The sequence below is a fragment of the Clinocottus analis genome, unplaced genomic scaffold, assembly GCF_023055335.1.
Source record: "Clinocottus analis isolate CAN_PGR_092001 unplaced genomic scaffold, fCliAna1.0.p SCAF_10, whole genome shotgun sequence".
NCBI lineage: Eukaryota > Metazoa > Chordata > Actinopteri > Perciformes > Cottidae > Clinocottus > Clinocottus analis.
The window spans coordinates 12,259,208-12,276,389 of NW_027175821.1; the positions used below are offsets into that span (position 1 = coordinate 12,259,208).

At 41.3% G+C, this 17,182-nt stretch overlaps 1 protein-coding gene across 1 annotated transcript; it reads right to left on the minus strand.

Moving 5' to 3' along the window:
• Nucleotides 1–220: 220 nt before the first annotated feature.
• si:dkeyp-115e12.6 (centromere protein F) lies at nt 221–16,215 on the minus strand. The gene is made up of 18 exons (XM_068588938.1): nt 16,028–16,215; nt 14,084–14,162; nt 13,708–13,885; nt 13,213–13,409; nt 12,973–13,076; nt 12,640–12,698; nt 11,908–12,151; nt 10,094–10,287; nt 9,373–9,498; nt 9,044–9,172; nt 7,035–7,157; nt 6,144–6,279; nt 4,243–5,723; nt 2,846–3,715; nt 1,823–2,172; nt 1,610–1,697; nt 675–1,269; nt 221–346 (listed from the first exon to the last, which is right to left on the minus strand). Exons 3-18 carry the CDS (start codon nt 13,867–13,869, stop codon nt 228–230), a joined length of 4,977 nt encoding a protein of 1,658 aa, XP_068445039.1. The 5' UTR covers nt 13,870–13,885; nt 14,084–14,162; nt 16,028–16,215; the 3' UTR covers nt 221–227.
• Between the last annotated feature and the right edge of the window lie 967 nt (nt 16,216–17,182).

The window sequence follows — 17,182 nt, forward strand, 5'->3', positions numbered from 1 at the left end:
ACTTTTAAAACTGGTCTCGTGTTTGTTTGAAGGTCTGTGCTTCAGGTGGCTGGTGACCGGAGCGTCCCGGCAAAGCGGCTGTCGTCCATCACTGAAAACTATGATTGTTTTTTTTCTATTCAGAAAATGTTTGTAAGGTTAAGTTAACTTATGTCAACATGCCTGTTGAATTTCTAAGTTCCCAAAACATCAAATCTACACGAGTAACTCTGGAGGTTACCTGTACTTTAATCTGTCTCCTCCTCCGGTATCTGGTCTTTCTGAGGGACAGGTAGGACAGATGTCCCTAACAAACCTCTTCTTACAATGTAGGGACATGAGGGACCACTAGGGATGTCGGCAAATCCTGCAGGACGGGATGACAGAGGATTAGGGGTAAGCAGGTGTGTGAAAGCACTCAGATTTTCAGTTTCTGTTGGTTACATGGTCAGAAAAGTCACGACCAAGATTCAGATATTCAGGGACTGCAACACTATTAATGATGCTCAACCAATCAGACCCTTATTCAGATTAACAACTATAATTTTCACATCTATGCTCCAAGTATTGAGCTAGGACTTAGACTGTAGGTCTGATGCGTCTTGGACTAATTGTGATTTCACGCAATTCTAAATAAAACTAAAATGACTCACACCTGATATTTTCCGATTACACAACTTGGTTTCATAACACACCTTTCATAACGACTTCCGGCAGTCCATAGGGTTCATACTCTGTGTCATCAAAGGCTGCTGACAGCTGCGTTCGATTGCGACGGATTCTTTCAGCCAGACGGGCCGGATCAGTTGGGATGGGGAAGGAACCCGTAAACAACACTTTGTCTCCTAACCCTGCACCTTCAGATGATGGGACAGAAGAGACAGGAGGGGAGTCCATCAACTCTTCTTCATCTTCCTCCTCAGTCTGTGTGTATGCACAGTGAAGGTCAGAGGTTGTCGGAGTACTGTGAAGATGCAAACTGTCCTCTGTTTGACTGCTGGCGCATCTCATTTCTGTCCGGACATCGTTGTCTGAGGAATCACGTGTTGTTTGTACTTCATTGGTGGATCTGGAAGCATCAGATATGGCCTCAGGATTCCTTGTGATACACTCAGCTGATTTGGTCTGCTTTGGTCTTGAGACTTTGGTGGAATCTTTGGTGGCATGTGGTTGACCAGCTTTCTCAAATAATATTTGTAAAACTTCTGTGTCCCTCATCTCTTTCTGGTGTGTTTGACAGGTATTCAACTGATGCAAAAAGGTGATTTCATGGTTTTCTTTTTCCGATTCCTAAGTCAAGATAAACACAAACAATTAAATGCCGACATGAGAAGTTTTGTGCAAAATCATTTGAAGTAAAAACTGTGAACTAAAGCATTTTTATGAGGTGCTAAGGACAGACAGGTGTTTTGAGTTTTGATACAAAGTAACAAAAACAACCTTGTTTACAGGTACTTAATTTACTAATAATTTTAAAAGAAGTTTCTTTGAAATAAATGTGTCATTTGGTACTAATTATATGGAAAATAGTTTCCTCATTATTCATTTACTACTGAAAACGTTATTATCCAAACATGTTGAAAAAACATATTGCTCTGGTATACAAGTGAGGGATTAAAAACAAAATCACCTGAACAATCTGATTACATTCCTGAAGCGCCGCAGTCTTTTTAAAAGGATCAAGACTCTTTGGTTCAGGGAGGTTGCTGTGTTGAAGTCTTTTCGTAAAACAACAACAAAAAAAGTTAATTAAAATGCCGACAACAGAAACCTACTAACAGACATGGATTGTGTCGGCTTTACATATATTTTACATGTATTCTTGAGATCTAGTGTGTGTTACCTGGAGAACAACATGCGGCCCTGCAGCTTGTTGGAGGAGCAGGAGAGGAATAAATCATCTTCTCTGACGACCGTCACGACACCAGGGATCTCCTGAATATCCAGGCAAGGTGCCTGAAGCTTGGTTGGAACAGTCTGGCTCTGACACATCTCATCGGTCTTTTGCTGGTTTGTCTGGGACTGTGTGACAGCAGAGATCTGGTCCTGGGTCTCAAACTGGTTGTCTTTGTCGTGAAGGAACTGGTCCAATGTTAGGGCTGGTTGGGAGGCCAGTCTCCACATAACAAGCTCCTCGGCCTGCTGCTTGGTCTCTGCAGAGAGAGCCCGTAACCTCAACTGCAGCTCCTCCACCTGGACAGGAGGGGAAGGACAGGATCAAACTGATATTCCCAAAAAAAACAGGACATATGGACAACTTAAGAGTAACAACAGCACAAGAGTTGGTCGAAGAAATTAAAGGTGATAGTTTACAGCTTTTGAAGAGCGTGGTATATGGTACTTAAGCATCGTCAGAGTATTAACGACATGGTGGTTTACACGCAAAGCAATGTACTGCTGTGGACGGGGAGAGTCTCAAAATGTATTACAAACAAGGCTCTTTTCAAAGCCACCAGACTTTATCGACAAAAACAATATGGATACGTTTCACTTTCAGTTCAGTTCAGTGTTGGAATATGTTCTAAATATAGCACACACTTGCCGATCTAATGTTTTCAAGTTGGCCTTTCTTTAAGCAGCTAAAATGTACTGGAGTGTTGCCCCCGTCCGCAGCAGTGCATTGCTTTGCTCCAGTTTGTTTCTCCAAACTGGAGACTACTGCAGGTAGTAACAGACTATGGATAAATACCCATTTCCTTGAATAATGTAATATACTGTAAAATTACATCTATGCACTTCATAGTTTCTCCATTATGAATTAAATTTTCTTGTGTATGCGATTCCTTTATCAACCTATTTTTGTCACTCTTCTTCAGTAACATGTCACATCATTGTTGTGATATTAAGTGCAGCATGCCGTCACTACCTGCTGGTGTAGGCGGTTGATCTGAAGCTCAGACACTGCCTCTAGCTCTTCTACGGCCTTTGTAGCCCTCCAATCTTCTCTTCCTAAATCTCCTTCATTTTTCATACTCTCCACATCCTGAAGCAGTGACTGCTGTGCGTCAGTGGTGATATTATCCAGCACAATTGGTGACCTCTGCTCCACCAAGCAGGACAGAGCAGCATTTCCTGTGTTTTGGCTTTGCGCGACAGGGTCTTCTTGTTTTTCACTGTCAGTGTGTAATGCTGGGCTCCTGGTGTCTGAAACCGCCACGCTCTCTATTACTTGTTTCAGCCGCTGATTCTCCTGTCGGAGGGCGAGCAGTTCTGCAACTATGTCTGCTGTACCTCCATCTTGACTGCCCTCGGTCTCACTCATCAAACAAGCAGAGTCATGGGCACTCCAAGTCTCGTCCAGAGAGCCTGGACGCTGTTCTCCTGACTTTAGGGATTCATTGTATGATTCACCACAAATAGATGTTGGTCTTTCAGCATTAGATGTCACAATCTCTAGTAGACCTCTTTGTGCATCATAGTCACTGTCTGCTAGTGAGTGTGGAGGGAGGACTGTGACCAGACACTCGTTTTTCTGGTTTGATTGAAGCCCTGAGCTTTCCTGAGACCTCTCATCTTGTGTCTCTTCTTTTTGTTCTTCATCCTTCATCTCATTAACTATCATCTCCTCTCCCTCTTTATCGGCCTTGCGTGCATCCAGTTCTTGCTTGTAGCGCTGCAGTTCCTCTCCCTGGACCAGAAGGGTACTCTCTTTCTCTTGTAGCTCAGCCAGAAGACCAGAGATGTGTTGACTCTGCTTCTCAAAGGCCATGGTAAGCTGCTTTGTCTGACGTGTCACCTGAGAACAAAATAACAGAAGAATGAAAATGTTGAAGAGAAGCTGCTGTAGAGTAGCTACAAAGCTACTCTACAGCAGCTCCGAGTGACTTCTTTCATGATACCAAAATATTATTATTCTTCGTCACTCAACAATGAATTAAAACTTAATCAACATTGCTATCTAGCCCTAGGAGGCACAATATATATTAAAAAGGTAGAATGTGTGTCAAACTATCATTTTAAATTGAGTCTTATCACGCAACGGAGATTTCCTGGCCTACAGATTACATTTTACACACTAAAGGCGAGATCTCCATTGAAAATAAAAATCATTATGTAAACATTATGATTCCCTTTAATATTGCAAACCTTAATAATTAAACTATTAGTCAAATTAATCACAATTATATGTTTTCAAACATTTCAAGCCCTAAATCCAAGTGTTGATTTAGTATTTAAAATATTTGTCTTTGTATTTTATCATGATGAATTGTTCTACTGTGGCTGGACAAACTCAATGTAAACTTTATGTCCACCATTACTTACCTGGTTCTGCAGGGCCTCTAGTTTAACCTGGTACTGGTTAGCACGTTCTGTCTCCTTTGTATTCTCCTTCTGCAGGCGCTCTACCTCATTTGTCAAATCTGAGGAGGCAAGCTCAACCTGCTGAAGGGCAGGAAGTGACCTTAGGTGGTCTGATAGGGGAGACCCTCCAAGATGGTTTTGTCTGTCGTCTCCCATGTCAGAGGCTACTACACCCGCTTGCCCCTCATCTGACTGTGGGGAGCGTTCAGGATCTATCACTGTTTGCTCTTCCTGGACTTGAACTGCTGTGGTCTGAGATACAAGCATGTTGCGTTGGTTGGTGGACTGACAGAAGAGGAGGTGCTGCTCTGGTGAAGAGAGGAGTTTGATGTCGTGGCGAACAATGTTGGAGTTAAGCTCATCTTCATGGAGGGTCAAGTATGTCAGCGGGCTGTTGGCAAATGAGAGTTTCTTCTCTTCCAGTGAGACTTCTTCTCTACTGCGTTTCATTTCTTCCAATTCAGCTTTAAGTTTTTCGAGTTTTGTTCTCAGCTCCTCCTTCACATCTATGTCTGTGTTTGTTATTCGGTGCCTCTCCTCTTCCTCTCTCTTCCGCTCTTCTTTTTCTAAAGCCAGCTGGGCCTTCACCTCCCCTAGCTGTTTCTTTAGCTGGATATTAAGTTCTATCATTTCATTCTCCCGGTCTTCTAGTGCTTTGTTTTTCTCCTGCTTCTGCTCTTCTCTCGCTCCCTTGTCTCTTCCCTCCATTCCTCTCGTCATCTCTGTCTCAAAAGCAGCCATGGCCTTCCTTAACCTCTCTGTCTCAGCCTTCTCACTCTCCAGCTGGCTCTGCCATTGCTTGTCCAGCTCATTCTTCTCCACAGCCTGGCTGGCACGTTTGCGGCTGAGTTGTTTGAGCCTGGTCCTGGCTTCCGTCTCGGCTCGTCGTTGGGCTTCCAAGTCCTCAAGTCGTTTTTGCAGTTCTTCACGTGCATCATGAAGCTCTGAACGCAGTGTGGCATTCTCCCTCTTTAGGCCTTCAGAGGCCTCGCAATGATCACCACTCATAGAGGTGTTGGTGAGCGTACCAGCAGCCGAATGTAAGGAAGTAGAGATCACTTGATCAAATGTGGAGTGCTTGTTTGTCTCAGAGCTGTCACTCTCTATCGCCTCATTTCTACTTTTATTCTCCGCCTCATTACTATTGTGTCCTCCTATTTGTAAACACTCAGAATCTGGGGAGATACGGTTAGTGATGTGTTCAGAGTCGATGCCTTCTCCTGGCTCTCTGTTGGATGGGTAAGATGCGGCAATCTCTGCCCTTCTTCCACCCACTTCCATGTCCTCTTCCCTCTTCTGCTCGGCTAGGGTGGTGACACTAGGCCTCTTGATGTGAGTTGATGGTCGAGAATGAAGAGAGTGAGAAGGTTGCTGGGAGAAACTCTGCCCAACAGGGCAAAACTGGACGGGTTGAAGAGTGGTTGCTGGGACATCTTTTTGTTCTGGAGTTAAAAGGAAAGAAATAAACAGCAGAATTAAAGATGCTTTTTTTTAAAAACAACATATAGCACATACACTAACAAATCACAGGTCAGAGAAATCTCCATTTTTAATGTATTACTGGCATATTTACTTGTGTTAATTTGAGAAAATGGTTTGTGCATAAATGACCAGCAGGGGGCAGCACTGGGATAAGATCATTTTACATTAGAGGGAAATGCACATGGTGTATCTTAGAATCCATGAACGTCAAGAGCTTATTAGGACTTGTTCACTTAAATTATGTCCATAACCCCTTTTGTATAATTAAAATGAATCTTCACGTACTTGCTCTGCTTTAAATACATTTTAGCATTGAATCCCTACAATTTCTTGAGTTCTTGACCTCCAAGTGGACATAGCCCTTTGTCCTCTCTCCTCACCCTGCAGTTCTTTAAGGAGACGAAGGGCGTCAACTCGCTCCTCTGCCAGTCTCCTCCCCTCCTCCTCCAGAGCTCGCTCTCTCTTCCTGCTCTGCTCCAGACTCACTGCCACACCCTCTGCCTCACGCAGAGCTTCCTAAAGGGAGGGTAAAACACAACAACACATAATAAGGTGGACTCAATCCAGCCAAATAAAGTGCTCAGTTCTCAGTTAAACCTGTATTAACTATATTCATAGTCGGCTTTGTGTATGGTCACATTAAAACCTCTGTAAAAACCTCTTTACAATATGTGAGACCCGAGATGTTTGCGTTTGAGTAGCAGGACTTCCCTTTGCAAGAGCTATGTATTGACAGCTATATACAATCATAGTGTAACAATAGCACCAGGCCACAGAAACAAGCAACGGATAAACGCAGGATTAAATGCTGATGTTGCAAGCTGGTGTGCGTGTAATGAGCTACCACAAACTACTCTGGAGGAATAAAATGTGACTGCATCAAGGTTTGGTCTGATTCTTATAGTTTAAAAAAAGGTTGATCTTGTGTGCAAGTTTAACAGTTTACCATATACCACCATATCACCGTTCCTTAAATAAATAAAAAAACGAATCTTTTCTGCTCTGTGAAATGCTCTCATGCTAAACCTTTATTAAAACATAATAGCAGCTGGATGGTCGAAGAAGCCACAATGTACTTATAATGTATTAACAGTTCACTCATCTTAGACTGACATATGGCATAATAACATGTTTAAAAATGGATGGAGTTCACTATACAGCCTCTGCACAGACTCAGCTAATGAATAATTAAATCAAGTGAGACACTGACTCACGAGACTCAGGACCATCACTAGCGTGTGTTAGTATACGTGTACGTGTGTGTGTGCTACCGTCAGTTTGGCTTGTGTCAGTGCTTCTTTCTTTTGGCTCTCCTGCAGTTGTCCCTCCGTCCACTTTAGTTTCTCTTTCAGAGTGTCCATTTCCTTGTCCAACGCCTGCTTCTGTAGAGACAGCTGATACAGGATATTAAGACTCAGTCGCAGATAATAAAAGGGGGAACCTAAATTAAAGAAGATTAGGTATAAGAAAAAGATATAAGAAAAAAGGTAAAGGTAGGAGGTAAAAATAAATGAATGTCTATATTTGAAGGCACAGGAACCTGGATCAGTGAAGGGAACAGGAAGTAGAAGAACAATCAGTGATCAATAATGGGCATGAGCTGCGTCTAATGTCATTAGCAGGGATTTCTGTGGGGAAAGTAAGGAAGACTTGACAGGCTGATCGGCTTCCCACCAGTGTCGATAACAATTCTCATGTCATGGGAAAGTTATTGTTGAGTGCCGCATAAGATTACTGCTGATCCAGTTTTATTAGTCACATTACTAATCAGTTTCTTTCCTCAACCTTTTTAGTTTCATTATTCTTGTTTCTTATGCTACGTTCAGGTTATGTCGTCACGTACAGTACAGTGTACTTAATGACGTAACAAACAAGGTGGTAATTAGAGTTCACAATGGCTGTTTGATGTTGATTGACCCAATTCTAAGTTAGCCAGGTTCATGCCTCATGTAGTGTAACCAGTTTAACTACTCGTAACCACTTTCATCATGATGAAGTCAATTATTAATGAGAAAGGAGCAGGGATCTATTTGAAATGTATTTCCTGCTCCAACTTAACATCTCACAAATGATGTCTCTACAAGTCATATCAGTTGATCTTCTTGGAAACTGTTTTCTCCTGAAATTTTTTGGGACAACTTATACAAATGTTCTGTGGGCACACAAGGCTGGGATATACTGTTTTGACAATGCTTTAATCAGTTCATTAACTGCACTCAAATATCTAAATGAGTCATTGAAACCTCTAAGGGTTAGTCATGACTGAAACTACATGTATTTGCAAACTTCAAACACAAAATTCATAAAGAGCTGTGTAAATCAAAATATGGACTATCAGCAGTTGAATGTGCGATTTGATTCAACTCAAACTGTGCCTCTACTGTGTGTTCACTCTCTGTAGCCTTGTCAGATAAAACAAGATAACATCTGTGTGGTTTACAAAGTGCTTACAGCGTGGGTAGAATGAATGCTCATTGTTAACAATTTTTACACCATGTCTAAAAGGCATTGGATCAAAATAGCCTATTGCTAAAAATTATATTATTGTTCATAAAAAAAGGATTTACCACAGCATTCCTTTAAATGAATTAAATACAAATAAAAAGAAAGAAAAATTACAAAACTGTCTTCAAACACAAAAACACTCCTCAGTCATGCAGTTTGCGACACACCTTCGCTCAAATCTCTCAACCTTCACCGTCATCTCGCAGCCATGCCTTCACGCCTCGCTTACGATGAATTCTTTACTAGTTCTCGTACACAAGTTATGAGTTTGATTCACTCTGCCATAACCAAAGCATTCTACACCATCAAACGTAGTCACACAGTTATTACCTGCACTGCTCAACCTTTCCACTGGGGAGAAACCGAGAGGAGGACGAAGCAGAGAGGATAGCGGGTCGAAAAAAGGAAACAGAAACACAGAGGGCAAGAGAGTGAAACAGAGAGTGAGAGAAAACAACAAGGGTAAGAAGCAAGTGTGGGAGAACAGGCGAGAAAAGTGTATGGCCCTTTGCTTTAAGTAATACAAGTACCAGGAAAAAGAGGGAGGAAGAGACGAGAAGGAATAAAGAGGAGGAAGCGAGAAAGAAAAACAGGGAATAGCTGAAAAAAACAGAGCAGATATATGAACCAAAATATAAACAATATGTACATATCCCTCCAATATCTGAATTAAAGGATTTATCTTGGTGAATGTATTTGTATGAATAAACATATTAGTGCCTTGTTAATGTATATATAGTTTGTGGTCATGTATGCACTTTGTGTGTATATTTACCTTATCAGCCTGGGCCTGCAGGGCGTTGTGGAGGGTCCTGGCCTGCTGGAGCTCCACGTTGAGCTTATTCACCTCCTGCTGGTGTTGCTTCTCCAGACACTGCTTCTCCTTTTGAAGCTCCGTCAAATCCTGGACAGATACACAACAAACACTGAGCCACTGTACTCAATTGTAATATAGAACAAAATTAATTTTGTATAAAAGTTAAATGTAACAAAAAGGAGGTTGGACAACAATTTAAACATTTTCTCTTGCTTCCTTTATACATTTATTTAAAACAGAGTATTTTATTCTCTCAATGGTTCATCTGTCCAGAACACCCATCTCACCCTTTGGTGTTGTTTCTCCAGCTCCTTTGAGCGTTGTTGGTGTTGCAGTCGGCTGCTTTCTGTGTTTTGCCTCTGGCACTTTAGCTCTTCCTGGAGATGCTTCAGCTTTTGTTCAGCTCCTGACGCCTGCCACACAAACATACTCTCTTTAAAATGACAATAAGACAACTTTCTTTGTTTCCATCACAGGCTTAAGAGAGTGTCCCCTGTTAAAGAAAAGTCACATATTCAATTATTCTTATGTGTACATGTAAATATTATATATAAATAATATACAACTGTATTTGTCTTTATAAGTCAAACTCTAAACCAGTTTTATTAACTTGCATTTACGTGATGTGTATTAACACATTTGTTATATGGTTTTCAATTTGTTTACCTTGTTTTGTATATGGTGGTGCTAATTTGGAATCTCAATTTGACATTGTAACAAAAGGAAAGCACAAACACTGTGAGAACTTAGCATGGATAATCTTTATAAATGAGACATTTGGCATCTCCAAATGGTTAAATTGTTGTACAGCTTCAGAGCAGAACAAGAGACAGAATAATCACTGATTGTGTAATATGTTAAATATTTTCAAAATTTTTGTTATTTTAAAGAATGTCAAAGAGAAATGTTTTGCCAAATGAGGACAACACCCATTTGGGAAAAGACAGAACATTAGTTTTCCTTAGTCATACCACCAGTTGAACCAGCTGTGATAGTGAGTGTTCTTACCCGCTCACTCTCTTGGGCCATGCGTGCGTGTGCCTGACTGAGCTCATTGCTGACTTTCTGAAGGCTGAGCTCCCTGGCACCGAGCTCCTGCTTGCTTTGCAACATTTCACTCTGGATGGACTTCAGTTTCCCGGCCTTCGCACACAGCTCCTCCTCCAAAGCAGTCACGCGCCTCTTTGCATCTGTTAAAGATGCTAGTGGATGGACACACAGAGACATACCGGTTAATACGTTCATAAGCTGCCCTGAACACCTTTTATGTAAGTCAATTATAAAAATCGAAGCAAAGATTTCGATGCAATTTTAATCTACAGAGAGACAACAGTAGAGGATGAGTACCGTACTAGAAAAACAAACATTTGTTAAAAAAAAAAGTCCCCTCAATATGAGCATTAACATTATCACTAAGAACACCTTGAAAACACCATCAACAGTCAACAACACTGATGAGGTCAATCCATACAGACTAGCTCATCGATCCCCACAGCTGTTGTAATTCTTTACGACACTTTCACAAAGCCTACGACTGTCCGGCTGTTGATTTACAAAGCCAGGGATGAAATCAATGTCTGTCCAATATGTTGTCCTGTATGTTTTTCAGTTTTCTTGATTTTACAACACTGTTCACCGTTTTAAGTGAAAATCCAGTACAAAACGAAATATCTATAATTATTACCTTCGTCACGATCTTTACTTCACAAAACCACAATCTACTAACACAAAGTTTATGAACACGAAAATCTGAGTAAAATCCTGCAACGTGTATATAAAGTGTGTGTGGTTTACAGGAGAGAAGAACATAATAAAACACAGCCAGCAACAAGCCGGTGAAAAGCACACCAAATGTAAACACGCCACTGCTCCCTCCTCCTCGGTGTCCCAGCAGCTAGAGGTAGCATTTATGGTTTCCCATTGAACTGTCTCCTTCCTCCTCTGAACAAACACTCTGAATAAAGTGCAACTGAGAGAAAGAGGCGTGTCACATCACAATTCGTAAGTGTACTGAGAGCCATCATGAAACTGGCCTGGGAGCACAGTCTGTGGCTGAGCCAATGATTTCGACACAATTCTTATGTAACAAGTGTTGAGGTTATACAGAGTACATGAGATTTGTTGAGGGAGATAAGCCTCAGTGTGAGTTAGTCTTGATGCGAATATGATTATTTAAGCCATTTCTAAACTTCATGGAATATTATTTAAAAGCAATTCATAATAATACTACCAACAAGTGTTGACTTTATCACAAAGACCATTATTATTGTACAAACTATTAAAAATTAAAATGTAATCATTGTACTTTATTTATCCCTTTATCTCCAAGACATGCACAATTTGCTTCTGTTCGAGTAACACTATAAAATCAAGTGATTGTCTCAGTAGCAGTTAAATGGAGAACCTCAACATTTCTGTTTACTTCAGTTAATGCCTGGTCCTGATTATCTAGTTATCCAGATTACTTGAATAACCTTGCTTTAAGGGGAAATAATACATTATCCTTTATTAATCCCACAGTAGGGAATTTGCTCTCTGCATTTAACCAATCCTTAGTAATTAAGGAGCAGTCGGCGGCCTCGTGGAGCGCCCGGGGATTAACACTGGGTTCAGTGTCTTGCTCAAGGACTCTTCGACATGCAAACTATGTGGAGACTGGGGATCGAACTGGCTACCTTGTGGATTCAGGACGACCACTCTCCCCATGAGTTACACGCCAGGAGACATGCTGCTGTGTTGAGCTGTATATTTATATTTGCAACTACAAATGGGCGACATCCAGTTGTACTATATTACCATGGTGATCATTTGACATTACTCACTGTCTGTCTCTGTCCTGTTGTCCTTCTTCTCCGACAGGCCTTGACTGATGACATCTGCACTGGGTGTCTGGGGAGGGCTCAGAGACGGTCTCACGGCTGCTGGCCTCGAGTTATCCTGTTCCCACGGAAATGCAGCCGAGGGAGTGGAGAAGATATCCGATTGGTCGGACGAGTGGCGGTGGGGTGTGTTCTTGTGTTGGTGTCGGGGTAACGAGGCTGAGCCAACTTCGGAGAACTGGAGCCGCTGCGGACGAGAGGAGAAAAGAAAGGGTGGAAGAGCAATAGGAGGGTGTGAACAGGATGTCAAACTAGAAATATTACAATAACAAAATGTACAAAACAGGGCTAAAGAAGTTCTTTCACTTAAATGTCTTTTTACTCATGACTGAGTCATTGTTGTTATGTTCATGATTTCTCATGATTTGACTCTGTACGGTTGCAACTCTATCTGAACAAAAGAAAAGTAATAACTTTTTTTCTCTTTTCAACCTAAAAACAACTGGACTGGGGTATTCCCATACGCATAACTCTGGGAGTGATGAAAACAGCTGTTAATTAGTTAGTTAATGGAGGAAAGAACAAAAGAAAAACACAAAACAAAGAAAGTTGTGTTTAACTTTCATGAAGTGAGACCATTCCTACATCTAGAGAACTCCAGCTTTAACCTACCAACTCACATTGGTCTTGAACAAGCCAATACATAGCTCAGCACAAAAACACGCTGGTACTTACACGGAGTGCCCGGCTCTGTCCGTTATCTCTAAAACCTTGCCGCTCCTCCCTTCTACTCCCTAGAGGGCAAAAACGCAAGCATACGGATTAGGTTTGGTTCCTAAAGCCAATCAAAAAAGTTGAACAAAACAAATGCAGTGAAGACCAAAATATTTTACTGATATGAGGAAGAGAAATACAACAGTCCTCACAGGGTTGGGGAAGGACAGGAGTTAAGAGAGTTTATGTATAATCTCTCAGCTCAGTCTTGCCTTTTCTGGTTTATTTTCAACATTATATTGATGAAAAGAGATATAGAACCAGAGAGAATAAACAGGTTCTGCAGGACTGTACCATTGTCTTCCCAGGGGGTTGATGTATTCCAGCAGGGTGTAGAAAACAGCGTCGTATCTGTCGATCTGCTGCTGTTCTGCAGCTTCTCCAGCTCAGCCTCCAGCCTGAGAAAAATAGAGAAGATAACAGGCAAATGTTTCACCATTAGCCTATTAATAACGATGACAGCTACAAAATAAACAAAACATATTATAGACCATTTTAATTGGTGTCCATGAATTTCCTTACACTGGTTCTAACCTTTTAATTTCGAGGGTGAATTTGTTGTTGAGGGTGCGAGTAGCATCAACCTGACCCTCCAAAGAGCATACTTGGGCCTGCTTAGTCTGAAGCTCCTGGGTCAGGCGCTCGCTGCTGGTCACTGCTGTCTTGGCCTCCTCTCGAACACCCCGCAGCTCTCTCTGCAGACACTGGAGCTCCCCACGGACCTCCTCATACTTGACATGGAAGAGCAAGAAGAGGACATATGCATATTTTAGGATTTGGTATGAAAATACCAAATTGTGTCGAAGAAGATTGGCTATGCCACAGTTTGGCAGGATTATGCAGGTTATGAAATGTTTATACAACATATAATTTACAAAAGTTTGCCATTTCCAACTGCCTTTTTTCTTCAATAAACAGGGGTTGCTGTTTAGTGTGACATACATATTGTTTTTCTTCAATAAAGTTGATTACAGTGTTGTATTAAATTGAAGACTTGTTGTGGCTCTCAATATGACTGCCGGCCTGTACCTTCACATTCTGTTTTTCGAGGCTCGTATGGATGTTGTCCAGTTGCAGCTGTTTCTGCTTGTTCTCTCTGGACAGTCGCTCCTGATGGACCTGCAGCTCCTTCACCTTTTGCAGAACCCGCCCAGATAGCCCCACCGTCCAGTCCTCCTCAGCCCAACTCATCTTGCGCTCCCTTGGGCTTTTAATGGTGTTAAAAAAAACATCAGGACAACAAAAAAAAGTTAAGTTTGACTTCTGGATGTATTCGTTTTTCCTGCATTAATAAGACACTGAAGAAAACTGTTCCTTGCTGTTCAAAAGGCAACTTGGTTACTAAGGACTTGGGTTGGCCATTTGTGCTAAATGTATGTGTGCATGAGAAACCCTGCTAGCTGACCTGTCTTATTCTGTCTTGACAGATCCAGAATCAGGCAGTTCCTGGAGCCATGGAGTAAAGAAAACCAGCAACACACAGTCTGAAACAAAGAGGAAGTACAGGTCTGTTGACTAAGATGTAGGGAGCTCATTGTCAATTCGTGTTCTGACAGATGATGCAATCTACAACACATGCATTTTCATGTTTCAATCATCTTTGATTGTGGCTGTGTGTCCTGTCTTGAATATGTTATGTTGCTAAGGCTTTGATCCCTCTGGGAAAGACGAGTTGTCACCGCTGGGCAGCTGTGACTGTTTTCCAACACAGACTGCCTGCAATGTTCCAAGAGCACCTCAAGTTTAAAATAAATCCCTTCTCAGCCTCTCAGCCTTTAACAGTTATATGCTTAGAAAAAAGGTACATCACAATTGCAATGCAATTGTTTTCAAGTTAAACCTGCAAAAACTGCATTTACTGCACCATGACTTTTTATAGAATTTGGGTTAACACCACAAAATGGAAATGTAGGAAAGAAGAAAAGCCTGATAAAAAAAATGTCCTAAACAAACCTGTAGAAGGTAATTCTGAAGTCAGCGATGACATGCACTCCAGCCTCAAGGCTATTAACACTATAACAAAAGTCAGTTACAGTCATAGCTCACAGGTTATGTCCCTGTGTTTACCTCTTCCTGAAAACTAGAGTGGCAGAAATACTCAACTTAACCGACTGATGTACTAGTGAAATACACACCTCATTATGGCATATGGAGTGGCTACAAATACTTCTCATAACACTTCTGTGGAGAGACTTCTTCAGAGTGTGTGTGTGTGATTTAATTTAAGCCTTGCATTAATGATGCTGGTCAACAAGCTGGTCAAAAAGCTGCATCTGATTTCAAGCTGCAATTATCAAATAGTTGTATCAGATTACTCTATAAATTATTTTTATTATTCATCAATTCATAGTTTAGGCTATAAAATATCCGAAAACAGTGAAAGTAATATCCATGTAACCATTTTCCCAGAGCCTTGGGAAACTCAAATAGCTTATTTTAATCAGTTCCGACAAAAACACAATTTACAATGAGTTAAAGAGAAAAACAGCAAATCTTATATAAACAAAATAAATCACATCTGACTGTCAATAAATGAATTAAATCTTTAGTTGTCTTCCATTGTTGACATGAGTCACAGTACAGTCCAGAGGCAGGCAGGGTGTTCCCGAGATCAAGTGGTAAGACACATACTTGCAACATCCCTTATTGAATTCTGACAGGGGACCATTGTTGCAGACCATAACGATGCACTCTCCCCATGTTTCCCGATACTCGACTGTATAATCTTTAAAAGAGATGGTAGACAGGTATTCAATATCTGAGACATGAGAAAATAGGTACTACAACTTGCAAAATCTTACATGTTGATATAATAAAATACTCGTCTGTAATAGACTGTATGTAATAGCTGTATGATATGATTAAAGATGCCAACAATAGTGGATTAGTTTAAAATGTACATGACACTATTACCAAAACTAATAGGAGGCAGCTTTGTGTAAAGATCATCGGCTTCTCTCACGTTGAAACAAACTAAACACAGAGTAGCTCATTGTCTCTTCTCAGGAAATGTTCCCTCGGTGGGTTAACTTCGGTAACATCAGGTTTAGTTAGCCCAGTAGAAGAGGAGCCGGGCATCCAGGAGTTGAACTATGGCCTGTTCTGAACCAGCGGACGGTCACGAGGTTTAGACAACAAACGACAACCGACAACTTCCAAAACAAATATCGCTAATTAAACGTTTAATTAAAGTAACCACAGTCCGTCAGCGAGATCCCGTGAAGGCTGACTGACGGACCCTGACTGATTTAGACTTTTCTACCGCCCGTTGGCGCTTCAGTGGCAATACTTTGGGTTAAACTAGCACTGACGCTACAGCTAACCCCTCACGACCCGACTCCCCGCTCACCGTAGACCGCTACAGAGGTTCACACAGCCCCGGAGCTCCAGTACCGACGCTCGCCAGTAACAGCGGCCTCCAGTTCTCCTCCGCGCGACACACCAAGCCAACCGTCGCTTTGACAGAACCGACGCGATCAACTGACGTTAGCTGGCGGTTTTCATATCTGATACAAGATGCCGCGCGTCTCGTGCAGCTGACAAGCCAAATGAGTCGTTGTGGCACGAGGAGGGGGTGGAGCCTAGTGACGTAGAACGGGGAATGTTTTGGGAAAAGTCCTCGCGGCGGTGTGACCTACTGATGACCTCTAGCGGCCAGACGTGTGAGCGAAGCTCCCGCTTACCATTTAAATATATACTTCTTCTCTTATTGCTTTTTTTATGTTGGCAAACATTTAAACATATATTTATTTTGTTTTAACAATACTTTTACGATCCATAATTTCCTTTAGTACAGCAAGAATAAACTCCACTCCTGATGAGGTCTTCAGGCAGATGTGCTTCATTACCAGAAAGTAAAGGACTCTCTTGTAGAGTTTAAAATCTGGCTTCACGACTTCCTTTATTACATATTACTATTAATACAATAAAAGGCCTCAGAATATAAATACTTGACATACTTGACAGGAAATGGGATTTACTCAGCAGCTAATTTCCCCCCTTGGGGTTAATCCGTAAACTTCCATCAATAGTTTTTTACTTAACAAATTCAACGATTAATTTCACACAGAAATGTAAGATTTGTATTCTATTAAGTAAGTGTCACTCGCCTAGTGCGAGTGCGCGGTTGAGAAATGTAAACACATTTTGACAAAACATTTTTATCCCATTGAGATTTTGGTCGCATAAACACAATTTGATTGCCCCTTGCTAAACACAAAAATGACCACTTTTGCCAATAGGAAGTTGGTGTATGATTTTTAAAATACGGTTCAAAATGTGCTGCTTAATACAGAACACAACATTATTTCAACAAATGGTTCAGGGGCACCATCAGCATTACAGCTTATGCAAATACTGGATGGAAATGAAGAAGACACAGCTTCAACCATGACAGGGACGCTGACATTTATTAATCTACTTTTCCTCTATTAACCTACTTTAGACTGTGCCGTGTCTCATGACACTGCAAAGAAACTAAAGAGGTTGCTGCCTCATAGAACAA

Excerpts from the sequence above, each read along its gene's own strand:
- si:dkeyp-115e12.6 (XM_068588938.1), bottom strand. The coding sequence starts at position 13,869 with ATGAGTTGGGCTGAGGAGGACTGGACGGTGGGGCTATCTGGGCGGGTT. Across the intron at positions 12,152-12,639 it reads GACAGAGCCGGGCACTCCGT|CGGCTCCAGTTCTCCGAAGT; the intron begins GTAAGTACCAGC and ends TCTCGTCCGCAG. Across the intron at positions 347-674 it reads GCCGGAAGTCGTTATGAAAG|GATTTGCCGACATCCCTAGT; the intron begins GTGTGTTATGAA and ends CCCGTCCTGCAG.